Genomic DNA, 17533 nt, shown 5'->3' with positions numbered 1-17533 from the left:
GTTTATATATATACACTATAGATTGTTCTGTATATTATTATTAAAGTGATATCCCGCCTATTTCCTAACCCCAATGCCATAATCTACAGCAGGGCTGCCGCTCCTCAGATTACTCACTGCTTTTTGGCCTTTCAAATGGGCTGAGAGCTCCACAGAGTCTGCTCCATTACTGTATTACTTGGCCTGGGACCTCACAGTACTTAGTGTACAGAATCCTGGTAGGAATCGGCCGTTCACAGACTCCTATCTGTCTGTACTATGATATCATTGTATGATAAGGGACCCTCCCCGACAAGACACGGAAAACTACTCACTTATCTGGTTATGGATGACCATAGAATGCTATGTGAAAACAAATATTAAAGGCTTGGATATGGAAGTGTGAACATCCAGAAATGTACAGAAGAGGGCCTCTTAAAGGGGTCGTACACAATAAAAAAAAAATCATTCCCTTCAACTGCTGCCATAAAGTGCAGAATATTTGTAATGTACTTCTATTAAAAAATCTCCAGTCTTCCAGTACTTATCAGCTGCTGTGTGTCCTGCAGGAAGTAGTGTATTCTCTCCAGTCTGACACAGTATCTCTCTGCTGCCACCTCTGTCTATGTCGGGAACTGTCCAGAGCGGTAGCAAATCCTAATAGGAAACCTCTCCTGCTCTCTAGACTAGAAAGAATACACCACTTCCTGCAGGATATACAGCAACTGATAAGTACTAATGGAAGTAAATTACGAATCTTTGGAACTTTCTGGCACCAGTTGATTTGAAAGACATTATTTTTTTGGTGAACAACTCCTTAAAAAAGGTGAAACTAGAGCTTTGTCGTGTTCATCCTCGGAGAATAATACGATTCAATCCTAAGGGTGCCGGGAGGATTAAAAATGTCTTCCTTCTAATAATCATACTTCAGAGTCAACAAGGGAAAGGGGGCATCAAATGCAACAATTTAAGTATTCAGGCAATGGTGCGTTCAATATAGATCAGGCTCCATAACTTTAAAGGGGAACTATGAGTCCTGAAGTGGCCACTCTTGGCCCAGCACACAGGAGGCTAGAAGTGTCTGCAGAGCTCAGGCCCAGCTGGTGGTGCCTCCCTCTGTCTTACTTGCCCTATACTTTCAGTGCCCCCCCCCCCCTCCCCCCTGTAGCTGATTCCCATGGGTCACGACCTTGTAAGTCCAGTCACTTTCCAGACACAGTGAGTCCAATTACTGATAATAGGCTCAAACAGTGCACAAATGCTCGCCCGCCAGATCAGGACAGGTGGTGCAGACATGATATTTGTAGGGGCTCAGTAACCCTGTTGTAGTAACCCCAGCCGGGGTCATATCTGCTCCTACAAAATACTATGAGCTCTTACAGAAGTTGTACCAACTCCTATAGAAGTCATATCAGTTTGACCTTTGTAGGTGCTGGAATTACATCTGTGCGTGTGTGTGTATGTATGTATCTGTATGTGTGTGTGTGTGTGTGTATGTATCTGTATGTGTGTATATGTGTCTGTGTATGTATGTGTGTATATATGTATGTCTGTATGTATGTGTGTGTGTCTGTGTACATGTGTGTATGTATGTATGTTTGTCTATGTATGTACGTGTGTGTATGTGTGTGTATGTATGTATGTATGTATGTATGTCTGTATGTATGTGTGTGTATGTATGCATGTGTATGTGTAGGTGTGTATATGTATGCATGTTAATGTATAGGTGTGTATGTGTGTAAATGTGTGTATATATATGTGTGTATGTATATATATGTTTGCATGTATAGGTGTGTATGTGTGTATATGTATGTATGTATGCATGTTAATGTATAGGTGTGTATGTGTGTGTGTCTGTGTACATATGTGTGTATGTATGTATGTCTATGTATGTACGTGTGTGTATGTGTGTGTATGTATGCATGTATGTATGTCTGTATGTATGTGTGTGTATGTATGCATGTGTATTTATAGGTGTGTATATGTATGCATGTTAATATATAGGTGTGTATGTGTGTATATGTATGTATGTATGCATGTTAATGTATAGGTGTGTATGTGGGTATGAATGTGTGTGTATGTATGTGTGTGTATGTATGCATGTATGTATGTCTGTATGTATGTGTGTGTATGTATGCATGTGTATGTATAGGTGTGTATGTGTGTATATGTATGCATGTTAATGTATAGGTGTGTATGTGTGTAAATGTGTGTATATGTATGTATGTGTGTATGTATGTATATATATATATACGTTTGTATGTATAGGTGTGTATGTGTGTATATGTATGTATGTATGCATGTTAATGTATAGGTGTGTATGTGTGTATGAATGTGTGTATATGTATGTGTGTGTATGTATGTATGTATGTATGTATACGTTTGTATGTATAGGTGTGTATGTGTGTAAATGTATGTATGTGTGTGTGTATATGTATGTGTAGGTATGTGTGTGTGCATGTGTGTGTATACAATACAGATCAACAGCATACTGCCAGGATTAAGGCAAGGCTCAGAACTGTAAGGAGATCCCTGTCTATCTAGGAGTGGGACACTGGGATTTACGGCACAGAGACGTTGTGGCTCTAGGGCACAGCAGATCTGAGGCCACGCCCATTTGACACATGAATAAACATGCTTATGTAGCCAGAATGAACATACGGACATAATGATCATAGGTATTATCTGTATCCGTTTATTGCACAGTATGTAATATTATTGCTAATTCATAGCCGATTTTGCAGGTGACAGATTTATTTTAAAGGGGGATTCTGGAGAATGAAATGTCTTTTTATTTCATTGTTTTAACAAAGTTATCCATTTTTTTTTAATATAACATAAGGCCCAACACAGGGCCCTCTGCTGCCAACAACATCAAGGGCTGCTCATGCCCTGCCCCCAATCACTCATGCTTGCAATGCAGAACAAACAGGAATACTGATATAGAGCCTCCCCTGGTGTATGGTGTATACTATTATATCGTAGGCTGGCATTAGCCTATACACTAAGGGGCCTATTACACAGGCCAATTATTGGCAAAGAGCGATGCTAGAAAGACTCCTTCGGCCGATAATCGGTCCATGTAAAAGTGTAAGCGATCAGCCAAGGAGCGGGAGAACACCTCAGATGATCCTTGGCTGAATGTTTGTTTTTTTTTTAAACAATGAATTAAAAAAAAAGAATCCCTTTAAAGGAGAAGTCTGGTGAATTTTTATTATTAGTGCTTTTTTCCCTGCACTTATTACTGCATCATGGCTTTACTTCTTGGATAAACATGGTGATGTCACTTCCTGGATAACATGGTGATGTCACTTCCTGGATAACATGGTGATGTAACTTCTTGGATAAACATGGTGATGTCATTTCCTGGATAAAAACTGGTGATGTCACTTCCTGGATAACATGGTGATGTAACTTCTTGGATAAACATGGTGATGTCATTTCCTGGATAAAAACTGGTGATGTCACTTCCTGGATAAACATGGTGATGTCACGTCCTGGATAAAAAAAATGCTGATGTCACTTCCTGGATTAAAAATGGTGATGTCACTTCCTCGATAAACATGGTGATGTCACTTCCTGGATAACATGGTGATGTCACTTCCTGAATAACATGGTGACGTCACAACCCGACTCCCAGAGCTGTGGTTGCTGGAGAGGATGATGGCAGTGGGACACTGAGGGACACAGGGCACTTTAGGGAAACTGAGCATCCCTCTGCCATCATCCTCTCCAGCAGCCACAGCCCGCACAGCTCTGGGAGTCGGGTCGTGACATCACCATGTTATCCAGGAAGTGACATCACCATGTTATCCAGGAAGTGACACCACCATGTTATCCAGGTAGTGACATCACCATGTTATCCAGAAAGTGACATCACCATATTATCCAGAAAGTGACATCACCATGTTATCCAGAAAGTGACATCACCATGTTATCCAGAAAGTGACATCACCATGTTATCCAGAAAGTGACATCACCATGTTATCCAGAAAGTGACATCACCATGTTATCCAGGAAGTGACATCACCATGTTATCCAGGGAGTGACATCACCATGTTATCCAGGAAGTGACATCACCATGTTATCCAGGAAGTGAAGCCTTGATGTAGTAGTAAGTGCAGGGGGGAAAAAAGAAACTTTATAAGCATTTCCCGTAATAAGTGTATATTGGGGATTTGTTTAACTTTTGGGGGGCAATACAATATTTTAATAAAAAATTTTGCCGGACTTCTCCTTTAAGGATTTGTCGTCCTTATGCAATTGAGTGCTAAAGTACTATTGGACCCTGGTGGCATCCGTTGCACTCAGTTGACTAATAATAATAATAATAATAATAGGGCCTATTGGATTCTGTCATAGTGTTCATAGTTTTGTCAGATATTGGATGCATGCTATGCTATTATTATGCTATTTTTCTTATAAACTATGTAAGGACAGCGAGTCGTTATGGTGGTCTGAGCTTAATGGAGAATAAAAGAAAAAAAAAAGAGAATTCATAATCAGAGATGAAGCCACTTATGAGTCAGTGGATTTATAGAGAATCTGGCAGCTTTCCTGACATGTCTGTGAAAGTAATTACTTGCATTCCCTATAAAATATCAATTCTAAAGCATCTTAGAGCACTGTGTTATAATGCTCCTCTGTTATTCTGCCCGCAATTTAAAGGGGTACTCCAGCGAAAATAATTTTCTATCAAATCAACTGGTTTCAAAAAGTTATATAGATTTGTAATTTACTTTTATTTAAAAATCTCCAGTCTTCCAGTACTTATCAGCTGCTGTATGTCCTGCAGGAAGTGGTGTAGTCTTTCCAGTCTGACACAGTGCTCTCTGCTACCACCTCTGTCCATGTCAGGAACTGTCAAGAGCAGGAGAGATTTTCTATGGGGATTTGTTACTGCTCTGGACAGTTCCTGACATGGACAGAGGTGGCAGCAGAGAGCACTGTGTCAGACTGGAAAGAATACACCACTTCCTGCAGGACATGCAGCAGCTGATAAGCACTGGAAGACTTGAGATTTTTAAATAGAAATAAATTACAAATCCATATAAGTTTCTAAAACCGGTTGATTTGAAAGAAAATGCTTTTTGCAGGAGCACCACTTTAATTCCTTAACATATTATGACATATTGGTACCATGAGGGCGTATAAGGGTGTATGGAGCAGGCTCCTGAATTGGGCACATTAGCCCTCACACAGCTTCCTAGGTGAATATATTAAAATTGACCCTTGAATCCTTGGTAAATTAGTATCCTTGCAATTTTTTATTTTTACTTTTGTATCAAATGTATTTATTTTAACAATGAAGAGAAAACAATATGCAGGGGTAGTGGGCATGCAGGTCATTGTAATCAGACCTCCACAAACTTTAATAGAACATATTATTAGACTTGATTCAATTTATTTTAATATATATTATATATATATATATATATATATATATATATATATATATATATATATATATATAAATATATAAATATATATATATATATATATATATTTATTTTTTTATTTTTTTTTTACAAATGCTGCTTTTTAGACCTATTTTACAGCCAATTTTTTTGTTCTCATGTTACAATTTGTGACCCTGGCCTGAAAGTACTGAGGAAAACAATAACCAAGCAGTAAGTATATAGCATGCCTATTGACTGTGGGTATCAGGTAAACTAGTAAGAAGCAATGCACTTAGATTATCAGCTGGCAGATACAGGATGCAATTAATCTACAATGGCATCTCAAGTATGTCCAGCGGGTTTATTAAACTTCACAAAGTAAAGTGGCAACAAGAACTGCAAAGTGGGAAGTAATGAGTCACCTAGCAACGTCACATCAGCCGGACTGGAGGGACGTTCAGCTATACACGGCCAGGGTCCGGCACACTGTACACACAGCCTATGGGGAGACCCAATGCACAAAGTGACCCAAACCAGTAGAATTTTTTATTTAAAAAAATCATATTTTGTCATTATAACAATAAAAATTATTGAACAATTGAACAGGAAGAGGCCGGTTTCCTCTTGTTCTCTATTTTATTACAATAGGAAGCCCTGAGCATTCTCCTGCTGGAGGCCTCCCTGATTTAGAGTCTGCGGCAGGTCTCAGGTTTAGCCAATATAATCTTATGTCTGCCTATAAACAGATGGTTAGGAGAAAAAAATGCACTTTAGGCCCAGACACGAGGTGGTGAGGATCATCCTAAGGAGGAGATTAGAGTTACAGACACCGAGAAATAGACCCTAATAGGCTGCAGGTATACGGGCTTAGCAGGCACCATGCTCACAGAGGGGGCAACCACTGGTGGCTATTCCAGAGCACATTGATAGTTGTGATGTGTGTGGTCCGGACGACCTGCTGTAGCCGCTACATACTGTATACAGCCTGACTAATGCTCCTCTTAGTGTGAGCGAGAGAATGCATCCTATGAGGGTATGTTCACACGGATCACATTCTAATTTCCCTGTTAGAGGGGTAGTTCACAAAAAAAAAAATTATTTCAAATTAACGGGGACCATAAAGTGCCAGAGATTTGTAATTTACTTCTATTAAAAATCTCAAATTATCCAGTGCTTATCAGCTGCTGTATGTCCTGCAGGAAGTGGTGACACAGTCTGACACAATGCTCTCTGCTGCCACCTCTGTCCATGTCAGGAACTTTCCAGAGCAGGAGCAAATCCCCATAGAAAACCTCTCCTGCTCTGGACAGTTCCTGACATGGACAGAGGTGGCAGCAGAGAGCACTGTGCCAGACTGGAAAGAATACACCACTTCCTGCAGCATATACAGCAGCTGGAAAACTGGAGATTTTTAAATAGAAGTAAATTACAAATCTACATAACTTTTTGAAAACAGTTGATTTGAAAAATATTTTCGGCGGAGTACCCCTTTAAAAGATTTAACCATGTATTGTGTAAACAAGGAATGTAAAAAACCTTCCAGCTATGGTCCCATCTACTCTAAGAGATAACACATATAAACAACCCACCAGACACAATGAATCCATTACGGACGGCTATTTAGAGAATGCGATCATGGTGAGTGTCTTCTGCGGAGCTCTTGCAGTGATTATTACAGACTACAAAATTACACTTTAAATCTAATTTGTGTAATGAAATAATCTACGTTCAGTGCCCCAAATTGTCTCTAAAACAGAACGAGGTTACCTTCACCACAAACAATGGGACATAGTACAAAACCTATGTAATAAAAAACAAACATGTGCAAGTAATCCAAGTGCATAAAGCCAAAGATGTCCCTGTCTGTGTAGATATGAAACATGCTGAACATCTTAAAGGGGTCGTCCAGCCAAAATCTTTTTCTTTCAAATCAACTGGTTTCAGAAAGTTATATAGATTTAGTAATAGATTACTTCTATTTAAAAATCTCAAGTCTTCCCATACTTATCAGCTGTTGTATGTCCTGCAGGAAATGTTCTTTACTTTTCAGTCTGACACAGTGCTCTCTGCTGCCACCTCTGTCCATGTCAGGAACTGTCCAGAGTAGTAGACGTTTTCTATGGGAATATGCTGTTGCTCTGCACAGTTCCTGTCTCGGACAGCACAGCTGCTGTATGTCCTGGAAGAAGTTGTATTCTTTCCAGTCTGGAAAGCAGGAAAGGTTTTCTATAAGGATTTGTTACTGCTCTGGACAGTTCCTGACATGAACAGAGGTGGCAGCAGAGAGCACTGTGTCATACTGAAAAGAATACACCACTTCCTGCAGGACATACATCAGCTGATAAGTACTGGAAGACTTGAGATTTTTAAATAGAAGTAAATTACAAATCTATTTAACTTTCTGAAACCATTTAATTGGATAACCACTTTAAACAAATTTAGGTAAAAAGCAGGTAAAAAGAATTTTATTCAACACTTGAAGGGGTAGTGCGGCGCTAAACAATTATTCACTAAATAACACATATTACAAAGTTATACAACTTTGTAATGTATGTTATGTTAGTGAATGGCCCCCTTCCCCGTGTTTCCCCCCACCCACGCTAGACCCAGAAGTGTAGTGTTCTATACAAACCTGCCTCTAGCCGACCCCCGTCCGCCATCTTGTGCCATGATGTCATCTTCAGACGGACGGCCGAACCGCTCCGACCGTCCCTAGTGCCGGCCACCCTCTGCCGCATCATCAGCTGCTCAGCCGCGATTGGCTGAGCATAACTGTGCTCAGCCAATCGCTGCTGAGCAGCTGATGACACGGCAGAGGGTGGCCGGCACTAGGGATGGTCGGAGTGGTTCGGCCGTCCGTCCGAAGATGACATCATGGCACAAGATGGCGGACGGGGGTTGGCTGGTGTGGGTGGGGGGAAACACGGGGAAGGGGGCCATTTACTAACACAACATACATTACAAAGTTGTATAACTTTGTAATGTGTGTTATTTAGTGACTAATTGTTTAGCGCCGCACTACCCCTTTAATAGTAATAATAATAATAATAATTAAAAAAATTATAATAATAATAATAACTAAATAAAAAAAATAATAATAATTTAAAAAAATTTAATTCAGCTGTTCTTCAGAAACAAACATATATTCCATAGTCTTTTAAGGTGAGATCTGGGTCAGCAATAGCAATATTACCATGGTCTGAAATGTCTCAATAACTTACGATCTGCCAGCCAACATGATAGACTTCATAATAAGTAGATTTGTTTTTTGTTGTCAGAATAGCAAAAAAAAAAAAAGTATACATTCTTGAAATTTTTAGTCTAATAGGTCTGTCTGTAATAATGACTGGTAATAATGTGAGCCCCTGCTTGTTCAGGTTCTCCAGGGGGGGAGGGGCTATTATTAATAACATCAGCTCCATCTGTCTAGTGTATTCTGAAATTTGTATGCAGCTCCGATGGAAACTCCCAGTAAAGCTATTACTGGTCTGAAATGTAAGGGAAGAAGCCATGCAAACATCAACTTTACCCTCCGACTGCGGATCTTAAAATGCTTCACTAGTAAAACATTTGTTTTTCATTTGAGGTAAGACTTGTGCTTACCAGTAAAAGCCATAACTCGCATGTAGAAAGGCTCTGTAAGCAAAAGGAAGCGTTCTCAGGCTACTGAGACCAGAAAGACTGCAGCATTGGCCAGAAACCTGAGCCCCTCACTCACAAGAGCTCACTCCACCACTCAAAGCTGCAACCAGACCCTCACTATGTCAGCCAGAGACGTCGAAGGGGTTTCCATTAAGTATAGAGAACCTAATCTTATGTATACCTTAAAGGGGTACTCCAGCGAAAATCTTTTTCTTTCAAATCAACTGGTTTCAGAAAGTTATATAGATTTGTAATTTACTTCTAATAAAAAAATCTCAAGTCTGTCCATACTTATTAGCTGCTGTATGTCCTGCAGGAAATGTTTTTCTTCTTTTCACTCTGACACAGCGCTCTCTGCTGCCACCTCTGTCCATGTCAGGAACTGTCCAGAGCAGGAGCAACAAATCCTCATAGAAAATCTCTCCCGCTCTGGACCGTTCCTGCATGGACAGAGGTGTCAGCAGAGAGCACCGTATAAGTGAATAGAAAACAACATTTTTGCAGGACATACAGCAGCTGATAAGTATGGGACTTGAGATTTTTAAGCAGAAGTAAATTACAAATCTATATAAAAGAGAAAAAATTTCATTGGAGTACCCCTTTAAGGCCACACAACTTTCCTGAAGTTTAAGCAGTGCTTAGGAAGATAGCCGCTCTCACAATGGAATGGAATCTCTGCAAAAAACAGGAATGAAGACCTTAGGTTCAACTGGGCTAATAAATTCAATTATACCTCTAACACGCATAAGGTGATCTCCATCTGCTTAAACCTGGACACGTAAGATTTACACACGCCATAGAGCTGCTGGCATTCAGCATTCTTCTACTCTAACTATAGTAGATTGATGGAACATGGAGAAGACTGTCAGCTATAGAGGGTGCAGGGATAGCAGTGGCTCCTAAGGGGCCCAATATACTTATACCAGATAAGGAGATGCTGGTGTATATACAGCAGGTGGAAGGTAGGGGGCACTGTTACAGATTTTGTATTAGGACTTCACTCTATACCTCTGTGTCGCTGTCAATCTTATAACAAGACATATAGAACCAGCATTAAATACAGTGAAAGACAATAAACAGCAGGAAGTTCAGTGGGAGTCGTCATTCTTTTCAGCTGTCTAGAACGCATCAATTTTACCTTCTACCTACATATACTGTTTAAAGGGGTACTCCGGCGAAAATATTTTTCCTCCAAATCAACTGGTTTCAGAAAGTTTTATAGATTTGTAATTTACTTCTAGTCTTTTAGTACTTATCAGCTGCTGTTTGTCCTGCAGAAAGTGGTGTATTCTTTCCAGTCTGACACTCTGCTCTCTGCTGCCACCTCTGTCCATGTCAGGAACTGTCCAGAGCAGAATTAAATTCACATCGAAAACGTCTACTGCTCTGGACAGTTCCTGACATGGACAGAGGTGGCAGCAGAGAGCACTGTGTCAGACTGGAAAGAAAATTCCACTTACTGCAGGACATACAGCAGCTGATAAGTACTGGAACTCTGGAGATTTTTAAATAGAAGTAAATTACAAATCTATAGAACTTTCTGAAATCAGTTGATTTAAAAGAAAAAGAGTACCCCTTTAAGTTACACTTTAAAATTCAAGATCTCATCTCAATGTCTTAGAAACACACTTGAATAGGCAGAATAAAGTATAGTAACAGTCTATATATACAATGATTCCACTAACATGAGATTCAAGAACATTTATAATGCATTTGCACAATAGCAATATACAATACACAATATGAACAACAAAACTCTTACCTCTGCTTTCTGAGTCCTGGGGAAATTGCTTTCTTTCTCGATAGCATACACATCCAGCAGGTAGAGCTTTGCTCCACGCTCCCTGTCCAGAACTGCAGCGGTTTGGATGACACCTGTATTGCGTCCAATGGTGAATAAACGGCCAACAGTTCTTCCTTCACATTTCACAGAAACAATGAAGTATTCCAGGGTAGTCTCTTGGCCTTGGGCAGTGGAGGCCTCCAGGGATATAACATTTGTACCAACAGGTTCCCCTTCTTTTAGAATGGTTATGTATTTTGGCTGGGTAAAGACTGGGCCATCAGTCCCTTGAAGAATAATGGTCAATTCAGTGGTTGTCCTCTTCCTTTCAAGCCCTAAGTCGGTGGCGGCCACGATAAGGTTGTAGATGAGATGCGATGGAACCATGGCAGACGCCACCCTCAAGTCTCCACTGTAACGGTCCACAATGAATGTCTCGGTGTCTCCATTAACAATTTCATATTCGATCTCCCCATTAGGACCCTCATCTGGGTCAAAAGCTGTAACAGTGGTCAGGACGGAACCAATAACAAGAGAAGGATCTGCCGCAAAGGCGTTCTGGGAAACAAACATGGGAACGTTGTCATTGATATCATTAACTAGTATGGTAACGTTTTTCAGGGCATACCTTCTGGTCTCTACGGGTACAGCTTGGTCACTGGCTCTAACAGTAAGTTCAAAAAGATTGGAGAACTCTCTGTCAATTTCCGCATTGGTGAAAATGATGCCTCGCACCTCGTCGATGACAAAGTGACTGCCCCTTGGTTTTTGGTGGATGATGGCATAGTTGAGTTGTCCATTGATATCAGCGTCAGGATCGGATGCGGTCACCGTCAATATGGACGTCCCAATAGGAACATTCTCAGTTACGGATTTGAAGATGTCTCCGTCTGGGAAGCTGGGAGGGTTGTCATTGAAATCTCTGACTTGTATAACAACCGACATGGTAGACGAGCGGGGTGGCCTGCCATTGTCTTTGGCCGTAATGTTTAGTTTGTATAATGACTGCGTTTCAAAGTCCAGCTTCTTGGCCAGGAAGATGCTTCCAGTGTTGGGACTAATGCTGAAGGTGCCATGGTTATTAGTTCCTGTTATACTATAATGAATATCAGCATTGTCTCCAGAGTCGGAATCGGTTGCTGCAACGGAAGACACCAGCTCTCCAACCCTCATATTTTCTAAAACATCTAAAAACAGAGCCGACCTGGGAAAAGAAGGCGTGTTATCATTCTCATCAAGTACATCAATACTTAAGGTGCAGGTTGACGTTAAGGGGACATTCCCAGAATCCACACCTTGGATGATAAGAGAATAGGCAGCTGTGGCTTCATGATCCAATTTCCCTACCAGAGATACCTGCCCTGTGCTGGTGTCTATCGAAAAGTGATTTTCCTCATTGCCTTTAATAATAGAATAACTTATTAAGCCATTGTTTCCCTCATCGACATCGGACGATGAGACGCGTAACACCGGGGTCATGTTTGCGGCTAATTCGGATATACTGGCTTGGTAGAGCTCTTTGGAGAATTTTGGAGCGTTATCATTGATGTCTTTTATGTAGATCTGCACAGTAGCTTGATCCTTCAGTGGTTTTGGTAGACCTAAGTCGGTTGAGATCACTTTAAAAGTAAACGTTGCCGCTCCCCTTTGTCTCATGAGAGTCTCTCTGTCAAACTGATGCGTGCTGGTTATGTCCCCCGTAATTGTGTTCAATTCAAAGTCAGGTTGCATAGTTTCAAAGGCATACATGATGTCCCCATTAGACCCAAAGTCCCTATCTACAGCAAAGACTCTACCAACAAACGACCCACCTCTTTGTTCCTCTTCAAAGTAGAAAACATAGTTTGTGCTGTTGAACAATGGCCTATTATCATTGACATCCTCAAGAATTATCGTAACGTTTACGGCGGCTCTAAGGGGCTCTACAGCTCTGTCTGAAGCAGTAATAAGCAAAACATAGATATCCTTCACTTCTCTGTCCAGTTCACTCTTTACATATAACTGCCCATCAGGAAATATACCAAAGGCATCCCCCACATTCCCATGTGTAATATGATATGTAATTTCCCCATTGGCCCCGGAATCTTTGTCAGAAGCGTGCACTTTAAAGAACCTCGAATTAACTGGCTCGGACTCTAAGAGAGTAACTTCATATGAAATCTGATCAAAGACAGGTGGGTTGTCATTGACATCGTGAACAGATACAGTTAGTATGAAGCTGGAAGACAACTGAGGAACACCCATGTCTGACGCCAATATTTCTACTTGGTATGATCCAGTACTGACGTCTAGGACTCCAGTTATGCTCACTGCCCCGCTGACCTCGTCCGCTTGAAACAAGCCTAGAGGGTTCTGTTTTAAGCTGTAAGCAATCCTGCCATTTACACCTTCATCTGGATCAATGGCCTTAGCGTGAAATATAACATGACCTGCCTTCCAATTTTCGACCACATTTACACTTTCCACAGCATGGAGAAATCGGGGAGCATTGTCATTCAAGTCCTTGACTGTGATATTAACAATGGCTTCACCAGTTACCTCCCCGCCAGCAGCAACGACCTTAAGGTGGTAAGAGCCCTGTTCTTCTCTATCAACCAATCCAGCTGTCATGATCAGACCACTGTTTTTGTCTATCGTAAAAATCCCTTTTTGGTCCCCTGTCGTTATAAGGTAGGTGATATTTGTATTAAGATCCATAGTGGTTGCTGTGACCATTCCGACATTATATCCCAAAGGCACATTTTCGAACATGACAAAAGTATACGTGTCCTGGGTAAAGGCTGGTGGATTGTCCTGGGTATCTAACACAGTGATGGTGACAATGGCATGATTATGAGACTGTAGGCCTCCTCCATCAGTGGCAAGGATTTTTAGCTGGTAAGCAGTTTTTTCCTCCCTGTCTAATGCAGCTTTGGTAATAATAGCTCCAGTCTCAGCATGGATCTGGAATTTGGAAGAGTCCCCGACTTTAATGGAATATTTGACTGTACCATTTACACCCAAGTCAGGATCAGCTGCCGTCACTGAAACAACAAAGCTTGCTGGTGGTTCATTCTCTTGAATGTTGGCAAAGTACTGCACGGGATAAAAAACAGGACTATTGTCATTCACATCCAATAGAGTAACAGTGATTTTAGCTGAGGAGGAAAGGGGTGGGGATCCGAGATCAGTAGCCAGCACTGCCAAAGTACAGTTTTCTTGATGCTCCCTGTCCAGCTCTGCCCGTGTACTAAGCAGGCCAGACAAAGGGTCCAGACGGAAAAGTGCTTGACATGGGCTTGGGTTATCAGAATCAAGGTAGAAACGAATAGTGCCATTGCTTCCGAGATCACCGTCTGTGGCCTTTAGTGTGATTAGCTCAGTGCCTATAAGGGAATTTTCTGGTATGGAGACCCAGTGCTGGTTATCCCCTTGAAGGCCAGTAAACGTGGGCCTTTGATCATTTACATCCAAGAGATTAACAAGTAAAGTAGCATAACTAGTTTTTGGTTGAGGGCCTTGATCCCGTGCACTGATATTAAGAAGCAACTGTGGCGCTGTTTCACGGTCTAAGGCAGCTATACTGGTCACCAGTCCACTGTTTTCACTGATAGAGAACCATCCAAACTTATTGCCAGATACAATTGAGTATCGCAGGTTGGCATTGAGACCAGTATCCCCATCAGTAGCTGAAACTCCACAGATATAAGATCCAGGTGGTAAGTCCTCATTGATTTCCACTTTACTTTGCGGTTCTTGGAAGACTGGAGGATGATCGTTGATATCATTGACATAGATGACAAGGCTAGCCACAGATGACCTTGGCCTGGGATGACCCTGATCAGACACACTAACAGTCAAGTTGTAGGATGGTATGCGCTCCCTGTCCAGTGCGCTAGCCACTTTGATCAGGCTTAGGTTAGGCACCTTTAACGTCTGCACCTCAAAGTGGCGCTGCTCATTTCCTCCTAGTATAGCTACCGTGACATTTCCATTTGCAGAGGGTGAGTCCGAGTCAGTGACAGTAAGTAGGGCCACCACAGTACCAACCTGTGCATTCTCATCGACTGAGGCATAACGTGAGCTGGCAGGGAAATAGCGGAACTTTACAACTGGATCATTATCATTAACATCAATCAAAGAAACAATGGCTTCAGCACGGCCAGTTAGCGGTGGGGTGCCAAGGTCTTTGGCCTCAATGCTTAGAGTATATTGTTGTTGACTCTCATAGTCCAATGGCTCCCTAATGGTAACAAGTCCACTTTCTGGGTCAATCTGAAAAGGGGTACCTTCTGCCAGTTGGTATACAATCGCAGCATTATCCCCATCGTCTCGGTCGGTGGCCTCTACCTTAAGAACACTTGAACCTACAGGAGCATCTTCTTCAATTCTAGCTCTGTACTGAGAGCTGCTAAACATCGGTGGGTTATCATTGATATCTTGCACCGTCACGTTAACTTGCAAGTGGCCTACTTTTTTGGGTGAACCTTTGTCTTCAACTTCCACCACCAAATAATAACATGGAGCAGTCTCTCTGTCTAATGGACCTTGTGACATCAAATGGAGAAAAGCACCATCTCCACTTGGGTTTACTGTAATTCCCAATTTGAAGCGTCCATCCTGATTTCCCGACACAATACGATAAGAGCGGTGATCTACACCATTGGTACCAGCGTCAGAATCGGTTGCAGTGTCCAGTATGACCTGTCTTCCTCCTTGCGTGTCCTCTTTAAAGGACACCACGATGGAAGGATCAGGAAACACAGGTGAATTGTCATTGATATCCAGGACAGTAATACGAACTTCAGTCGGATATGTTGGTTGACTAGAAAGAACGACCAAATTGATAACATCGCTGGCAAGACTCTCTCTGTCTATAGTTGAGGTGGTGTATATAGAGCCAGAAGAGGAGTTAATGCTGAACAGTGCATGGGATTCACTAAGTCTGTAGGTAAACCCTGGTTTAGTGCTGATGGTGCCTACGTAGGTCCCTGGCGGCTGCTCCTCCAGAACTTGGAATATCTGTCGAGGTTGGGAGCTGCCTAAAGCTCCGGGCAAGGAGAGCAACAAAAAAGACACCAAGAAATGCATCAGTGGAAGTTCATGGGGGTTATCTGTCCTCGCACACAGGGGACTCATGTTGTATATGAAAGTCCATGCAGAATACTACAAAGGTGCTAAAACCATCCACTTACTTTGTTCTAGTGAAAGCAATGAAACCGATTGTTAGCTCCAAAGACTTAGATTGTCGTAGGTGACAGCACCGGTTGTACAAAGTGCAGAAGATGATGGTGATGACGGTTGTATATCCAAGGTCTTGGTCCAGCCACACATCCCGCAGTGCAGTCACACTTCAGACAAGTAGAAGTCAGCACACATCTCAGGATCAGGACTTAGTAGCAGCTTATTGCACTTGAAAAGCATCCACGCACCTTTAGCCGCAAAGAGTCAGTCACTGTAAATCTCCCTTGTTCTCACCAGCAGAAGCCTGGTCCTTACAGATCCACATCAGCCCAGGATAGAGGGATGATGCCCACCACCACACTGCCCAAGAACCTTTAGCTGGTCCTCCTGGCAGATGCTTCTTGCATTGTCTACATAGACGCCCATGCAATCCTCCGCAGCCTGGAGAAGATGCCAAGTCTCCTGCAAATCCTGTTGTTCCCCACTTGTAATCCAGTAAATGAGGGGGGTCTCAGGGTTGCCCCAATAGCATGGCACAGGACATGGAGCTCTGCATAGCTGCGGGTACTGAGCTCCAAGCAGCACAACTGTCTCCTGGTGCCTTCCCTGGAACAAAAAACTTTCTTCTCTCATTGATCCCTGTTCACTTCAGCCCAGCTTCAGCCTCAGCCTCCCCCTCCCTCCAGGTCCTCCTCTGCTCCTCCCAGCCACACGCTTGTCACTTCCAGACCTTCCTCCAGAGCCCACCATTGGGCAGCAGCTACTGGAGGTGCAGCCCCTCACATGCTGCCAGTGCTACCCCCCCTTCTCACCAGTAATAATGCATCTACGAAATGCAGACAACACGCTACACTCAGAAGTATATAGATATACAAAATTCATCAATATACAAGCTTAAAACACAATGCACTGTAAAATATGGAGCATCACTCAATGATAACTTAGTATAAGAATGGATAATTGGATAATTCCTTCCCTCCAATACCCCCCTGTAAAGGGTTAAATACAAAAGTCTGGGTAATAATAGGTCATTATCCCTATAACTGATCCATAATGCAAATATATCTATCACTATGAGGCTATACTGACAAACCTACAAACTAGTAAGACCAAGTCAATAGACAATTAGGACAATAGCATCATTGTTACTATTCACCAGAAGGGAGGGAGTCATGATGATACTATATATCAGGGGCAGGGAACCTTGGCTCTCCAGCTGTTGCAAAACTACAACTCCCATCATGCCTGGACAGCCAAAGCTAAAGCTTTGGCTGTCCAGGCATGATGGGAGTTGTAGTTTTGCAACAGCTGAAGAGCTAAGGTTTCCTACCTGTGTTATATATATGATTCCTAAGTGGAATGATGCATCCTTGCTATAAGTTTTAACATTATAAGTCTTTATTGCCTCTGGATTTTTTTTTTTTTGCACTTTATTTCTATCTTTTTTTCACATTTATGTTATGTCGCTCTGTTAAAGGGATATCCAGCGCTACAAAAACATGGCCGCTTTTCCCTCTCTCTTGTCTCCAGATTGGGTGGGGTTTCAAACTCAGTTCCATTGAAGTAA

At 41.9% G+C, this 17533-nt stretch overlaps 1 protein-coding gene across 1 annotated transcript in view; it reads right to left on the bottom strand.

Moving 5' to 3' along the window:
- The window catches only part of FAT4 (FAT atypical cadherin 4), a 222090-nt gene extending 205522 nt beyond the window's left edge, over window positions 1-16568 (bottom strand). The window contains exon 1 of the mRNA XM_069978580.1: window positions 10783-16568. Coding sequence (XP_069834681.1) covers window positions 10783-15921 — 5139 coding nt within the window. The 5' untranslated portion in view covers window positions 15922-16568. The remainder of the gene's footprint in view (window positions 1-10782) is intronic.
- Between the last annotated feature and the right edge of the window lie 965 nt (window positions 16569-17533).

This window comes from Dendropsophus ebraccatus, chromosome 7, assembly GCF_027789765.1.
Source record: "Dendropsophus ebraccatus isolate aDenEbr1 chromosome 7, aDenEbr1.pat, whole genome shotgun sequence".
Lineage (NCBI taxonomy): Eukaryota > Metazoa > Chordata > Amphibia > Anura > Hylidae > Dendropsophus > Dendropsophus ebraccatus.
This window is presented reverse-complemented; position numbering and strand designations above follow the sequence as displayed.